Below are 14,573 nucleotides of genomic sequence, written 5' to 3'. Positions count from 1 at the left end.
GGCTTTGATTCCGCGCCTGGCCCCTGGTGGCTTGGGTATTTTATTCTGATCTAGAGCCAGAGTTTTAGGTCTGGCTCGAAGCCCAGGTTCTGTCTGGGTCCAAGATTGGAGTTTGGATCTTGCTTGCTACATGACTTTAGGCCCAGCTCAAAACCTGACTTTGTCTTGAAGCCTTGCCTAGTCCCTGCCCCCATCTCCCCACTTGGCTGCCTGTGCCAGGGGGGTGCTCTGTTTCTCTGCCTAGAATCTATGCCTTGTGCTGGGGGCCAGGACACCCAAGGAGGAAGGCTCCTTTACAGCCTCTCTCCCCAACCCATGGCCCCACCTGGTCAGAGAGCTTGGGATGGAAGAAGTCCATGCGCTTCCTTGGCTGCTGGTTCCGTCTTTCAGCATTGGGAAGTTCTCCCTTCACTCTAACTTCAGTCCTTGCTGCTGTCCTGCTGCACTTATTTCCTTTTTATTCTTTCTTGGGAATTTGCGGGTGACCTGCTGTCTGCACCCCAGGGGACTGTGCTTGGGGAGGGGGAGTCGGGGGGCAATGGTCTGAGCATCTCTCCTTCTGCCCAGTCAGGTTGGAGCAGGAGGGCCTCTGGTCTGGGGAGGCACACACGTGGTCACCTGTCTTATCTGGCTCTCTGGGCCCACACTGCTGGCTGCCACCTGATTTCTAGCCTGGCTTGAGGCCTGGTGGTGCTTTGGCTCCCTGGCGGGGGGAGCAGATGGGCAGTGAACAGGTAGACAGGCTGTCTGCTGGGCAGAGGATGGGCACAGAGCAGTCCAAGGAGCCGTCTGGGGGTGAGTGGTGTGGCAGCGCTGCACTGGGCCGGCTGTGCCCTCAGCACCTGGGCACGCTGCACCCAGCCACTACTCCTTTCTGGCCCTGGAAGCTCCTGAAGGGGTCCGGCGGGCAGAGCCCCTCCACTGGCCCTTTGGGCTGGCTGCCCCCCTGCATCCTGAGGCGCCATCAGGCAGTGGAGCCGGGTGGGCGTGGGTCGCCCTCACTGACTTCCCAGTCTGCACCTCCTACATCCAGGTAAGCAGGTGGCAGAGCTGGGTGGGTTCCCTTGGGAGGGGGGCTGGGGGTCCCTGCTGCCCCCCACGTGTCTCCCCATGGCTCATTTTAGTGGCAAGAGCACTGGACTTGGAGTCAGACTTCTTGGGTTCAAGTCCTGGCTCTGCCACTAGCTAGCTGTGGGTAAGTGACCTTGAGTAAATTACAGGACACCCCCTCACACACCTGTTTCCTCATCTGTAAAGTGATAATAGTAGCCGTTTCATGGCGAACAGAAAGGATTAAAGATGAAGGCGTATGTGGCAGTTCCTGGTATAAGACTGCTCAGAATTAGACCAGAGTTTACTCGACTGGGGTAGGGGTGATTGGGGGCCTCTCTCTGTGCCCCCATAAAAGCCAGAGCCAGGGGTGCTCACCCAGAGGCGGGTGCTCTAGCTCTGCCCAAGCTGGTGCAGCAGAGGACTTGGCCGAGCCCTGCCCACTGTGGCTGTGAAGCCCTCAGAGAAAGCTCAGAAGTAGGGGGTGGGCACGAGGAATCTGGCCTAAGATGAGGATGTCAGACCCATACTCTGAGGCCAGAGGCCAACACCTGGTCTCCACCCCCATGGGGCTGCGGATCTCAGACATTCAGTTCTATGTTACGAATAGCTAACATCTATCAAACACTTACACCGTGCCAGGCACTGTTCCAAGCACATGCCGACGTGAGCTCACCTCATCCTCCACCAGCCTTGTGTTATTGTTACCCCATCGCACAGACAGGCAAACTCCTGGCAGTAACCATGAGACCTGCTCCCAGAATTTAACTTGGCTGCTGAGAAGTAAACATGTATAGTGGGACTTCCCAGGTGGTCCTAGTGGTAAAGAACCCACCTACCAATGCAGGAAACGTCAGAAGCTCGGGGTCAATCTCTGGGTCGGGAAGATCCCCTGGAGGACGGCATGGCAACCCACTCCAGTATTCTTGCCTGGAGAATCCTCATGGACAAAGGAGCCTAGCAGGCTCCCAGTCCATAGGGTCACAAAGAGTTGGACACAACTGAAGTGACTTAGCACTCACGCATCTGTGCTTCTAAGTAAATTAGCATCTTTGCCGGGAAGTGGAGACGATAGAGTGTGGTGAAAAGAGGCCTGAGTTCTAGTCCAGCGTTGCCTCTAACTTGCTGGGTGAACTCAATCGGGACCTTCCCCTGCCTCAGTTTCCTCATTGCGACAGGAAGGGACTGGGCTCACCCACATGCACCCCCCTCCCAGCTTGGGGGTATTTGGTTACAGGGATCACACCCTCCCTCATCTCTCTTCTCCCTTCAGGCTGCCGCAGGCCCGAGGCCCTTCTCTGTCCCCAGGATCATCTTGACGGAATGTCCCCCCCATCCTCCCTTCCCACCAGAGACTAGGCTTGAGGAACCCGGTCTTGGAACAACCCCCACCCCACGACCCCGGACCCTGGCCAGCGGCCCCCTGGGCCGGGATAATCCACCAGCCCCGCCAGGGGTGGTGGCTGTGGCTTCCCAGGCCTGGAACAGCCCGACGCTAGAGAAGGAAGGGGTGGCCCTGAAGACACTGGTGACAGGGGACTGCAGCCCAGAAAGGGGAGGAGCTGGGATCCCCAGTCCTTGGGGACCTGCCCCAGAGCGGACCCAAGAACCCTCCACTGCAGAGACCTCTTCAGAGGAGACCCACAAAGACTCTGGACACCACACCCCACCCTGCAGTGGGGAGCACAAGGCTCAGCGTGCTGCCATCACCCAGCGGATGGACAGCCTAGAGGAGACACTCCGGGAGCTGGAAGCCACTCTGAGCCAGATGGGCATGGCCTCTGCCGCGGGGCCCCCTGGCAGCCCCCCACCTCTGCCCCCTGGTCCCCAGGTGGCTGCCTGCCACTCCATCCTCTCCACTTGTCTTCCTGCTCCAGTCTCTCTGTCTTCAGAGCTGGAGGGAGTCGGGGTCTGCAGGAGCACCACGCCAGCTCCCCTCCACCTACTGGCCTCTCTCAGCCCTGCCACCCTCCTGGGAGCCTGGTGCCAGGCTGGGTTTGTAGGCAAAGCCCCTGGCAGGCTGGGAAGCTGGCCTGCCCAGGGATCAGCCTAACCAGCCCTGGCGGGGACCAGGGCCTCTCCCCTTCGTTCTGTATCTGTAAACCAACAAATAAAGTTCTTTCCCCCTTTTCCATCCCCACACTCCCCTTCTCCTCTCCTGTCTGACTTTCTCTGTCTCTGTGGTTTCTCTGCCTGTGCTTCTGGATCCCCAAAGACCTTCTGGGCAGGCCTGGTCCCTGGAGTTGTTCAAGGGGGCTGGACTTGTCCGTCTCTAGGGAAACTTTGCCCCTATCCTCCCATTCAAAGGAAAGTGTGGGCCTGGGGCTGCCAATCCTACTTTGTTGGCAATTATAAAGACCGCTGGGCTTCCCTGATAGCGCAGTTGGTAAAGAATCCGCCTGCAAAGCAGGAGACCCGGGTTCGATTCCTTGGTCGGGAAGATCCGCTGGCGAAGGGATAAGCTACCCACTCCTGTGTTCTTGGGCTTCCCTTGTGGCTCAGCTGGTAAAGAATTCGCCTGCAATGCAGGAAACCTGGGTTCAATCCCTGGGTTGGGAAGATCCCCTGGAGATGGGAAAGGCTACCCACTCCAGTATTCTGGCCTGGGGAATGCCATGGACAGTATAGTCCTTGGGGGTCCCAAAGAGTTGGACAAAACTGAGCAACTTTCACTTTCATAAAGACCCCTCTCCCAAATCTCGGGTGTGTTCTCCAGGGCCCAGGATGGAGCCAGGAGTGAGGATGATGCCAGGGACCCTCCCTTTAAAAACGGTCCCCCCAGAAGGGCACCAGCTGCCCCTGGGCCACCCAGTGAAACCACCAAAGAGCTCTCACTTGGGAGTTTCTGGGAATCTGGCTGGGGTTCTGTCCCCTCCCCTGAGGGGAAGCCTTAACCCTGGCCTCAGAGAGTGGGCCTGAGTCCTGGATGGGGGTATGAAGCTCTGCGGAGGGCTCTCCAGGTCTCAGAGGGCCTACTGTACCTAGGGCGCCTGTGTGATCCCATCTCCAACTCTGACTCTGTTCCTCTTTGTGCAGAGCGGCGGTGGCAGCGTGCCTCCCATGAAGGTGGTGACTCCAGGGGCCTCTCGGCTGAAGGCGGCCCAGGGCCAGGCAGGCAGCCCCGACAAAGGCAAACATGGCAAGCAGAGGGCCGAGTACATGAGGATCCAGGCCCAGCAGCAGGTAAGCCTAGGCACTGGGGGGCAGGGCCACGGCCCACGCAGACCTCACCCCCCACCTCACCTCCAGCCCCCGGCGGTGCTGTGCACCCCAGCTGGGTGCTGGCTGTCTTCTGCCGGTATTCCTGTGACCACCCTCCTGCGGCTGTCCAGAGAGGTCCTCCCAGCCAGGACTACTCCACCGGTCCCTCAAACCATTTTCTGCTTCCTCTCTCCAGTACCGGTGCTCAGGATCCAGTTGAGAACATAGCCAGATCACTGATCACTCCTCTCGCAGAAGGCCCCTCACTCAGGGCCAGAGAGGGCCATCTCCCCTGCTGCTCCTGGACAAGGCGGGCCCTTCTGAGGCCGGTGCCTTGGGGTGTGGGAGGGGCCTTTATTCCTGGTCTTCCGGCCATTCTTTCCCCCTCCTCTGCTTCCTGCCCTCCACCCTCAGGTCCCACCTGCTCCTTGGCCCTCTTCTCTCAACTCAGCCTCCCTCCTGGCTCTTTAGGCCACCTCCCAACTGAGGGAAAAACCAGTCTTGCATCTCCTTTTCAGTCTTGTGTTTGGGTTGTAGCGGGATGCGTAGAAGTGGTGAGGGTGCTGTACCCTCTTTGAGATTAAAGGATGGTATGTAGAGGTGACAGCCTCACCCATGGCCCACCTGTGGCCTGATCAGAAGATGCAGGGTGGTCTAGATGTCAGGAAAGACCTTTAGTTCACTCATGTGGTTCAGAATTTCCAAGCAGCTCCTGTATTCTAAGTGCTAGGGGGGATTGGGGGAAGGAAATGTCCAGATGCTATGACTTGGAAAAGGATCTAGGCTCAGAGGCAGGAGATTAGAGATGGGTAAATCTAGTCACCTCCTTGACAGAGCAGGGGACAGCTCAAAAAAGGAAGGGAACTTCCCAAGGGCCCACAGCAAGGTGGCATCAGAGCCAGGACTGGGACCCCAAAATCTCAAAGCTCTTCCCACAGCACGGCTCTGCTCTGCCTTGAGCACACAGGCCTGCTGGTTCTCTCAGAGTCCCGTGGAGACGGGTCAGCCAGGCCTCCACTAGCTCCCTGCTGGCCTGCTGTCTTCCTCACGGGTCCCCAGACACACCCAGCTTTTTCATGTCACCACCGTGTATGAGTTCCCTTGTCCTGTGCAGGCTGGTCTCTCCTCAGGGTCTAGAATGGCAGCTGACATTCTGCCAGACACACATTAACCCACTGCACACTCCCCACTCTGAGGAAGGGCCTTATTATCCCCATTTGACAGATGAGGAAACTGAGGCTTTACCGAAGGTCATACGGCTGACAAGTGGTGGAGGGGGTTTCAAATCCAGACTGTCTGACACCTCTGTCTCTTACCCTCCACCCCTGCCACCCCTCTACCCTGGCACACATCTGCCTCATCTCCTCAGTGGGCATCTCCTTCGTCTGTAATTAGGTTCCCCATCTCTCCCCCTGGCTTCCAACTCCCCCGGAACCCAGCTCCTCTGCCTGCTGCCCTCTCTCCTGCCCCTCGAGTCACGTCCATCGCCTCTCCTCCATTCATTCCTTGGCCCAGGCCACTCCGAGCTTCACGCCTGGGCTCGGCTAGGTCTCCAGTGGCCTCTTTACTGCCCTGCAGTCTGCTCACCTCTCTGCAGTGTGTTGGGCATACAGTCTGCCCCCACACACTGGGGGCCATGGGACCCTCCTCTCCTTGGCATCCCCCCCTCCCTTGCCAGCCCTCACCCGCCTCCTGGCTCCTTTCTGGGAGACTCTCCTATGCCCACCTCTTCGCTCCTCTGTGCCCAACTTCCTCCTCAGCTTCTCACACCACACACTCCTCTCCTTGGGCACCAGCTGCCATCTCTTCTGGCCCAGGTCTCTGTTCTGAGCTCAAGCCTGCCCCCTTGCTCTCCCTTCAGGAAAATCACCTGCCCCAGGCATCCACCCATGCCCCAATGGGGGGCTCTCCTGAGCTACCCCCTCCCTCAGGGATGCGGTGGTTCTCTCCTCCCATATGACTGGTCTGGCTTTATCTCTCTCCCTTTCACTTCTCTAGTAAATGCTTTTTCTTTCTTTTTTTTTTTTTTTTTTAAAAAAAAAGGCATCTTCTCTCTAATGAAATATTACATGTTTCTTGTAGAGATGTTTTAGTAAAGAGACATCATAAAGAGGCAGGGAAACAAATCACCCAATGTGGCAGTACCCCAGTGCAAGCCTTCCTGAGGTTTCCCTGTGAATTCTGTGACCTCTCACCTATCCTCCTAGACCCGCGGGGTGGGGAGGGCTATTTTAAAATGCAGATTGGGTTGTCACTGCCCCCAGCTTACCACCTGTGCCCTGCAGCCCCAGCTGGATTTAAAAAAAAAATCAAAACTCCCTCACTGGCTGCCCTGATGCTTCACCTCCATTCGTTCCAGCTGCCCTGCATCACCTGGCCTTCCGTCCTCCAGCTGGGGCACCGCTTCTCCCAGCTCTGTTTGTGACCCTGGTCAAAGTCCTCTGCCTTCTGCAGGCTCTTTCCTCATCTGTACAATGGGGACAAGAACCCAGGGGCAGGTTTCTGAACTCCTGTATACTGGGTGTGGAAAATAGCTTCGAAAGCCACAGCTTGCTCTCCAAAGAGGAGTCACCTCTGTGCTCGACTGCACTGTCCCTTTGGCAGGGCCAGGGGCTGGGCGGAGGCCTCTCCCTCATTTCTTGGTTCTAACACTAGGAGCTCCAAGCTATCTTGGCAGGGATGAAAGGGAGAGGAATAGAAGCGCCAGGACCAGACACAGAAATCGGGGTAGAAGAGTGGAGAAAGGGGTACAACTGTGCCTGGTATTACAGGGAAATCAGTGGAAATGATTGAGGGAAAGTGCTTGGATGTTGTGCTCAAGGGAGTGGGATGGACTTTCCTCATGGTCCAGTGGTTAAGAATCTGCCTGCCGATGCAGGGGACATAGGTTTGATCCCTGGTCCAGGAAGATTCCACATGCCTCAGGGTGACTGAGCCCATGCTCCACAACTGCTGAGCTTGCACCCTAGAGCCTGTGTTCCACAAGAGAGACCACCTCAATGAGAAATCCTAGCACCGCAACTAGAGAGTAGCCCTCACTCGCTGCAACTGGAGAAAGCTAGTGTGCTGCAACAAAGGCCCAGTGCTGTCTAAAATATATAAATAACTACATTAAAAAAAAAAAAAGATTCAGGGGTGGGATAAGAACCAGATTCCCAGGGGACAAGGATCAAGGGCTTGGTGCGAGCATGAAAACTGAACACACCCTCTTCTACTTAGGCTAAGCAATCTGCTGAATACTTAGTGTATCTCCTTGGATGACTCCAGTGACGAGGCTGTAATGAAGTGAACAACGGGAGATGTTCAGGCACTCAGGGACCAGTGAGAGCTGGAAGCTGGACCTCCTTGGGGAGAGGGACCTGGGAGTTTAGGGAGTCCTGTGAGAGCTAAACGGTAGGCACTATGGTTACAGAGGGCGCAGCATGCCTGCAACATACACTGAGTCGGGAGGGAGTAGAGAAGAAACTTTACCCCCTCTCTCCCCCTGCCCCATCCTAACCCCTGTTGGCCAAACTCAACAAGAAGCCAGTCAGCCAAGGGATGGCAGGGTCAACCAACCTGGCCGCAGAGCAGAAATCAGATTTGGGGAATGCGAGGAAAAATAGAAAATAGCGCTCCTTTTCTGTACCAATTTTAAGCATATATATCTTATTTAATGCTCAGAACAACTTTATATCTTCATACGTGCATTAACCACTCTGTCACTGCTACATGCCTACAGCACCTAGAACAGTTCTCGGCACATGCAGGTACTCAGTAAATATTTGTTGGCTAGGTGAATGAGTGGTTGGATGAATGAATGAATTTGCCAGTGATCAGGCCCAATCCAAATGGAAATACACAATGCAGACTTGAAATATTAATATACTAATGATATGATAATAACAGCTACCATTTATCGCCTGCGTCCTGAGAGCAGGCACTGGGTCTTGGGCTCTGTGTACAGTATCTCAACCTGATTCCAGTGCTGTAGGGTCTGTTATCCTTGCTTAGCGGGTGAGAACATGAAGATCCAGAGAGATACCTGCCAAAGGTGGCACAGTTAGGAAGTGGCAGAGCTGGGGGCTTGAAGCCAGATTTGCCAGGTACAAATGCTGCTGTCCTAATGCTGCATTCTGCTGCTTTGGCGGGAAGCATAACTTTGTGGCTGCCACCAAGCCTTGGGGAGCTGCTACTCATGATGGGGATGCTGTTGATGAGAACATCAAGGGAGCAATTTTGGCCTCACTTGGGGCAGTTTGAGTGGTTTTAGCCACAAATAATAGAAACTCCAGTTCAAAACGGCTTAAACAGCAAGGAAAAGTTTTATCAGAACAAGTAACAGGGAGGCTCCAGGGTTGGGGAATTCATATACTCAAGGACTTCAGGACCTGGGCGCCTTCCATATTTTGGTTCTATTGGCACATCCTCCCACCCACACCCCAGCACGGCTGCCTTCATTTCAGGGCTGTAAGTATACGGATCATTTCTTTTTTAAAGCTTGATTTTAAAAAATTTATTTAATTTTTTTTGACTGCTGGGTCTTGGTTGCTGCAAGGGCTTTCTCTAGTTGTAGCGAGTCAGGGCTACTCTCTGATCGCACTCTGCGGGCTTCTCATTGTGGTGGCTTCTCTTGTTGCGGAGCACAGGCTCTAGGCACGTAGGCTTCAGGAGTTGTGGCACACGGGTTTAATTGCCCTGTGTCTTGTGGGATCTGCCCAGACCAGGGACTGAACCAGTGTCCCCTGCATTAGAAGGCAGATTCTCAACCATCAGACCACCAGGAAGGCCCCCAAAGATCATTTTAGAAGCAGGAGAACCTTCCCCAGAGACTCCCAGCTGATCTCCCCTCTCTTCTGATTACCTGTCCCTAGGTCATCATTGGCTAGAAGGGAACAGCCTGAACTGCCATTGGTTCTATTCCCACCTTGGGCTAGAGGAAGCCCTGCCTCTTCTGGCATCCCAGTGCCTGATTGAGGCAAATAATAAGGAAGAAGGGCATGTGGGCAGGGGACGGTGGCACCGGGAATGACCCTGGAGGAGGCACCAACCCGGCTGGCAACATCAAGATGATCTGTTATTATGTGGGTGATGGTGCTCAGTCGTGTCTGACTCTTTGCCCCCATGGACTGTAGCCTATCAGGCTCCTCTGTCCATGGGATTTTCCAGGCAAGAATACTGGAGTTGGTTGCCATATCCCACTCCAGGGGATCTTCCCAACCCAGGGATTGAACCTGAGTCTATTGCATCTCCCGCATTGGCAGGCAGAGTTTTTACTCTTCAGTTACCTGGGAAGCCCCAAGATGACCTATACTTGCGTGGGAATCTGTGTCTCACAGCCTGGAGTGACAGGTCAGCATGCTCAGGGTGCCTGGAGAGGGCTAGACTCTGGCCCACAGGAAGAGGAGGGGTGTGGGGTTCAGCCCTTTGAGTGGGTCTGGCTAATGGTTCCTGTTTCCCCCCTCTAAAAGCTGACCATCTGGGTATGAGGTTTCTGCCTGTCACAAAGGTGGCAAAGCTCTTTCTCTGGACATAATTAAGAGCAATGGGGGACATAATTAAGAGCTGGTGACAGGGAAGCAATGAAAACCTTCAGAGGCAGCAGCTGTATCAGCCGGGAACTCTGAGTAGCATAGGGCAGGGCCACTGGGGACAGTTGGACACATTCCCTCAGCTTCAGAGGAGTGGTGGGCACTCTCCTGGAAGGGAAGATGGCCTGAGAGGATGTTACAAAACAGATGCTCACAGAGCAAGCAGAAGAGGTGTCCATGAAAGGCAGGGGCTTCCACATAAGCTGGTGACTGCTGCTGCTCCATGAAGCTTAAAGGCCTTGCACCAGCTATAGGAGAAGAGGGAGGGGGCATTTTCCCAATGAGGACACCTTGCCTGAGTGAACGCAGGGTCACAAGGGAATGTGAAGAGACTTGGGAGAAAGTGGACAGGTCCCCTTGCCCCCCTGGGTTTGGGAGAAAAAACTCTAAATGGGAAATGGTAGGAGGGGAGGGGTGGGACTGGAGCCCACAGTAAATGATGAGGGAGTAAGAGAGCTCCTGGTTGTCTTTAAATGAGTCCGTCTCCAGGCCGGGGTACCGGGACCCCTGCAACACAGGCCATGCCAGGCACATGGGTTCCACAAAGGGCTGAGCAATTCAAAGTATGTGGGGGCTGCGGGCCTGGAAGCCCTCTGAGAAAGGAGTGAGCAGCCACAGCCAGGATGAAAGGGGTTAGAAGACCCAAACAGTGAACTCATGCCTGGATTTTCATAAAGGGGAAAATGTAGACCGCAGACCACAGTGTGGTGAGCAAAACCCAGAGATAGTTCGCTGTGCACATGTGGATGAAGAAATGTGATCAGCAACCTCAAGGGCAGGCTCACTGTCAGCCAGTCAGGTGCCTGTGGTCACTTCCCTTCCCGGTGGCGGGGGGCATCTTGCTTTCCACTCCCCCCCCACCCCCGCAAGGCATCTGATAGAGGCTGCCAAGCAGCCAGATAATTATGTAGGTCGAGGAGAAGCGGCGTGGCCATGCCCAGGCGGGACCTGCAGGACGTCTCTGGCAGTGTGCCAAGCACTCTGCTTCCAGTCCATGTCCCTCTTTTCTTTAATCAGGGCAGTTTGGTTATCACATGAGTAGTGGCTAAGCAAGGCTGGGAGGGACAGTGGATACAACTACAAGGAGAAAACCTGGTCTACCCTAACCCAGTGATCTCAGAGTTAACTGTGTGGCAGGATCACGTGGGGTGCTGGCCTAAAACACAGATTCCTGAGCTTACAGGACAGATGGATCCTGGGGCAGGGTCCAGGAATCTGCATTTGTCAGAGGTCATCCCCTCTAGGAGATGCAGATGGGTCTAGAACCCTCTCACATCTCCAGGACCAGTGTAGGTGCCAGGGGTCTGCTGGAGGTGGGGAGGGGGCACGGCTGTTTCTAACGATCAGAGGTGACCTGTGAGTGCCAGACACGTCTTGAGAGGGTGGCTCCCCATTACCCACAAGGCACAACTCAAAGCTGGAGGAACACTTGTGGGGTAGGAGGTGGGGGTGGGCGTGGGGGTCCTGAGGGTTCCAAGAGGACAAGTTCACTCTTAGCTGCCACCGGAAGACCTCCTGCTGAAGTTGGAAGGGGCCCTGGTTGGGCTGCTTCTCCCCTCCTGCCTCCGTTTGGGCAGCTAATGTTTCATTTCTTCCTTCCCTTCCTTGCCCTCTCCCCCTCCCCACCTGGTCTGGTTCTGCTCCCTCTCCTGCTCCCCATTCTGGTCCTGGGCTGGCCTTCCTTGTGCTTCTCCGGTCTCTCTTCCGCCTTCTGTCTTTCCTGTCAGTAACTGTGGACTTAACCGCCCACCCCAGGCCCTTTGTTCCAACCTCGTGTTCCCCTTTCTACCCCTGCTCTGACACCTTCCTGCCCTGTCTCAGAGGACCACTCTCTCCAGATGCTCCTCTGGTTTCTGGTTTTTGAAGTTAATTTTCTCTTGGATTTGTGGAGATTTTTCATTTTTTAAAACTGTAGGGTGGGATAAATTGGGAGATTGGGATTGACATATAAACATTACTATGTATTAAAGATTGGGATTCCCTGGTGGATCAGATGGTAAAGCGTCTGCCCGCAATGCGGGAGACCTGGGTTCGATCCCTGGGTCGGGAAGATCCCCTGGAGAAGGAAATGGCAACCCACTCCAGTACTCTTGCCTAGAAAATTCCATGGATGGAGGAGCCTGGTGGGCTACAGTCCATGGGGTCGCAAAGAGTCGGACACCACTGAGCAACTTCACTTTCTTTCACTTTCTATGTATAAAACAGATAACTGAGAACCTAAAACAACTAACTGGGGGCCAGCACAAAGGCTCCCCTTCTCTCTGACCCCAACCTCTGTTTTTGTTCTAGGCTACTAAACCATCTAAAGAGATGAGTGGTTCGAATGAGACCTCAAGCCCAGTCTCAGAAAAGCCTTCGGCTTCCAGAACCTCCATCCCCGTATTGACTTCCTTTGGAGCGAGGAATTCTTCCATCTCCTTCTAGAAGCTTCCTTATAACCCCACCCCAGCCTGCCCTCCTCCCTCTTCCCTGCCATATCTCTCTTTCCTCTGCTTCCCTTCATTTCCACCTCATTGTCCAGAATCTCTGAAGAGTTTGCCATGGATGTGGCCCTCTCAGCTCTCTCTGCCCATCCCCTGTTGGTGTTTTTGGTTTTTTGAATGATTCATTTTTGTCTTTTTTTTTTTTAAGGGGGAAAAAAAAAAGCAAACCAGTAAAACTAAAGACCAAAACACACCACCTTCCCTTGATTTCTTATTCCAGAATGGCGCACTTCCTGTCACCGTCCTTCCCTTTTCTCTTTCCCCATGCTCCCTCCCAAATCCATCCTGAAGTTCCTGCACCCCTGCCCTCCCTTCTCACTCCCCTCCCCATGCTTCCCAAGAGCACTCCAAACAAACTCTGAGCCACGGAGACTTGGAGGGGCAAGACAGCCCCTTTCCCCCATCTTCAGAAACCTTCCTGGAGGAAAACCTGGACATTGGACCAACCCCAAATTCAGGCTAGAAAATTGGACGTAAGGAGACTTTGGCCCGGGAGGTGCCGCACCTGCCCACCCTCAGGACATGACTGAAATCTGCTGCTTCTCTGCTCCCATCCACTCATGCCCGGGTGGGCCTGGAGTCAAGACAGGTGGGCTGCAGAGGGAGGCCAGAGTCAGAGGGGCCTCTGGGTGGTGTGACGCCACTGAATCTGTGTGTCCCTGGAGAGGAGCTGGCTTCCCGGGACCACCTCCCTGCGTGAGGAGCTGCCTGGCCCGTGCCAGCGGGAGGAACGGGGCACCTTTGGACTGCTGGCTGGGGACGGTGGGTTGAGCAGACAGCCTGACGCCGGGGACACTGTCTTGGGAGAGGGCAGACCCGAGGAGGGGTATCTGATATTTTAGTTTCCTAATTTAGCACTTTAAATGACATTAACTTATTTAATGGGGTGGGATGGATAAGAATGAAGGGCCTAACAAATTAGACTTGGAGGCCTGGAGGGTGGGAAGGGTCTTGTTGTGAGGGAAGTGGGGGCAATAGAGAGGGGGTTGATGGGGGGCAGTGAGGACAGCTCTGACCCCACAGGTGGCCTGACTTGACCTTTAACCATCCTTTCTGAGATTTGAGGGTTTTCAGGGAAGGTGTTAGAGATGGTTTTTAAAATGGGGAGCTGGTGACCCTGGTGAGATTCTCAAGGGTCCTTGAGGCCTGACCAGCCAGCCAGTGCCCCCAACCTCCGGCCCGTGGGCACCCGCCTTGCAGAGGCTGTGGGCAGCGAGGCTTTTGGTGGGGGTCCTGAAAAGGGGAGGCAGAGATCAGTTTTGGCTCTCAGCAACCATCACCCCCCCACCCTCAGGGCACAGTGAGGGGCCAGCAGGGAGATTCTGTGGGTGGGGGAGGAGGAGGATGGAGAGGGGTCCCCAGTGAGCAGGATTCTGTTTGGAGCACAAAGTGGAGTAAGCACAGGGGAGGAGGGGGTTGGGATTAGTCACCAACCCCCGCCCCCTCCCAGAAAGCACAGAAAGAAGGAGCCATTGAAGGAGCAGAACCTTCTGGGGCCTGGCGCCTGAGGAGAGCCAGGGGGAGCTGTTGAGGGTTGGGGAGGGAGGGGACACTGGGTTGTGTTACTTCATTTTCTTTTTTTGTTGTTGTTTTTGTTGGTTCATCCTTGTTTTCTAGCTTTGGATCATTTTTGTACAAAGGCAAGCAAGCCTTTTTGAAAAATAACAAAAGAAGAGGAAAAAAAAAAATCCCTCCCCCCGCAAAAAAAAAAAAAAAAAAAAACCCTGGAAAATAGAAAAAAAAAAAAAAGGACCTCATAAATGATGCAATTACTTTTAATTGCAGGCAACTCTTTACATTTAAGTGAAGTGTCTTAACATTTTATATTGTTTTAAAAATATATTTACATATTATATATATATAATATACGTAATATAAATATATATAAATATTTAAAAAAGAAAAAAAAAAAAAAAGAAAACCACAGCACTCTCCCTGGCCGCTGTTTTGGCGGGGGAGGGGGCTGGAGGGTGGGCGCATTGGCCTGGTTTCTGTGGTCCAGTGAAATGGTTTGGTTTGATTCGGCTGTACAGAGACCCCTGACTTGGGAGGGGAGGGGGGAGTGGTGCCCCCTCCTCCCTCCACTCCATTACTCTTTGCTTGCTACTTTTCCCTTGCCCCACCTCCCACCCTCAGCCCTGTGCCCTGAATGTTTGCCTCACCGTCATTGTCCTGAGCTGAATGTCCCTTTGTGAGGGAGGGGAAGGGGGCGTGTCCATCCACGAGGGGGCAAATGGAGGGAGTCGTGTGCCCCACCCCACCCGCTGCT

At 54.4% G+C, this 14,573-nt stretch overlaps 2 protein-coding genes across 2 annotated transcripts in view; both read left to right on the top strand.

Annotated features, from left to right (window-relative positions):
- The window catches only part of SRCIN1 (SRC kinase signaling inhibitor 1), a 68,807-nt gene extending 55,599 nt beyond the window's left edge, over positions 1–13,208 (top strand). Inside the window, exons 22-23 of the mRNA XM_061140758.1 lie at positions 4,087–4,233; positions 12,111–13,208. Coding sequence (XP_060996741.1) covers positions 4,087–4,233; positions 12,111–12,245 — 282 coding nt within the window. The 3' untranslated portion in view covers positions 12,246–13,208. The remainder of the gene's footprint in view (positions 1–4,086; positions 4,234–12,110) is intronic.
- On the top strand, positions 762–3,165 carry LOC133057959 (homeobox protein Hox-A3-like). The gene is made up of 3 exons (XM_061145070.1): positions 762–795; positions 840–1,033; positions 2,324–3,165. The coding sequence occupies exons 1-3, from the start codon at positions 762–764 to the stop codon at positions 3,101–3,103; spliced, it is 1,008 nt and encodes a 335-aa protein (XP_061001053.1). The 3' UTR covers positions 3,104–3,165.
- Positions 13,209–14,573: the final 1,365 nt, after the last annotated feature.

The sequence above is a fragment of the Dama dama genome, chromosome 5, assembly GCF_033118175.1.
Source record: "Dama dama isolate Ldn47 chromosome 5, ASM3311817v1, whole genome shotgun sequence".
In the NCBI taxonomy this organism is placed as follows: Eukaryota; Metazoa; Chordata; class Mammalia; order Artiodactyla; family Cervidae; genus Dama; species Dama dama.
Note: the sequence above shows the minus strand (reverse complement) of the source record. Positions and strands in the feature narration are given on the sequence as shown.

Coding starts and splice junctions, on each gene's coding strand:
- LOC133057959 (XM_061145070.1), top strand. CDS start 762: ATGGGCACAGAGCAGTCCAAGGAGCCGTCTGGGG. Junction 796..839: donor GTCCAAGGAGCCGTCTGGGG/GTGAGTGGTGTG, acceptor CTGTGCCCTCAG/CACCTGGGCACGCTGCACCC. Junction 1,034..2,323: donor TCTGCACCTCCTACATCCAG/GTAAGCAGGTGG, acceptor TTCTCCCTTCAG/GCTGCCGCAGGCCCGAGGCC.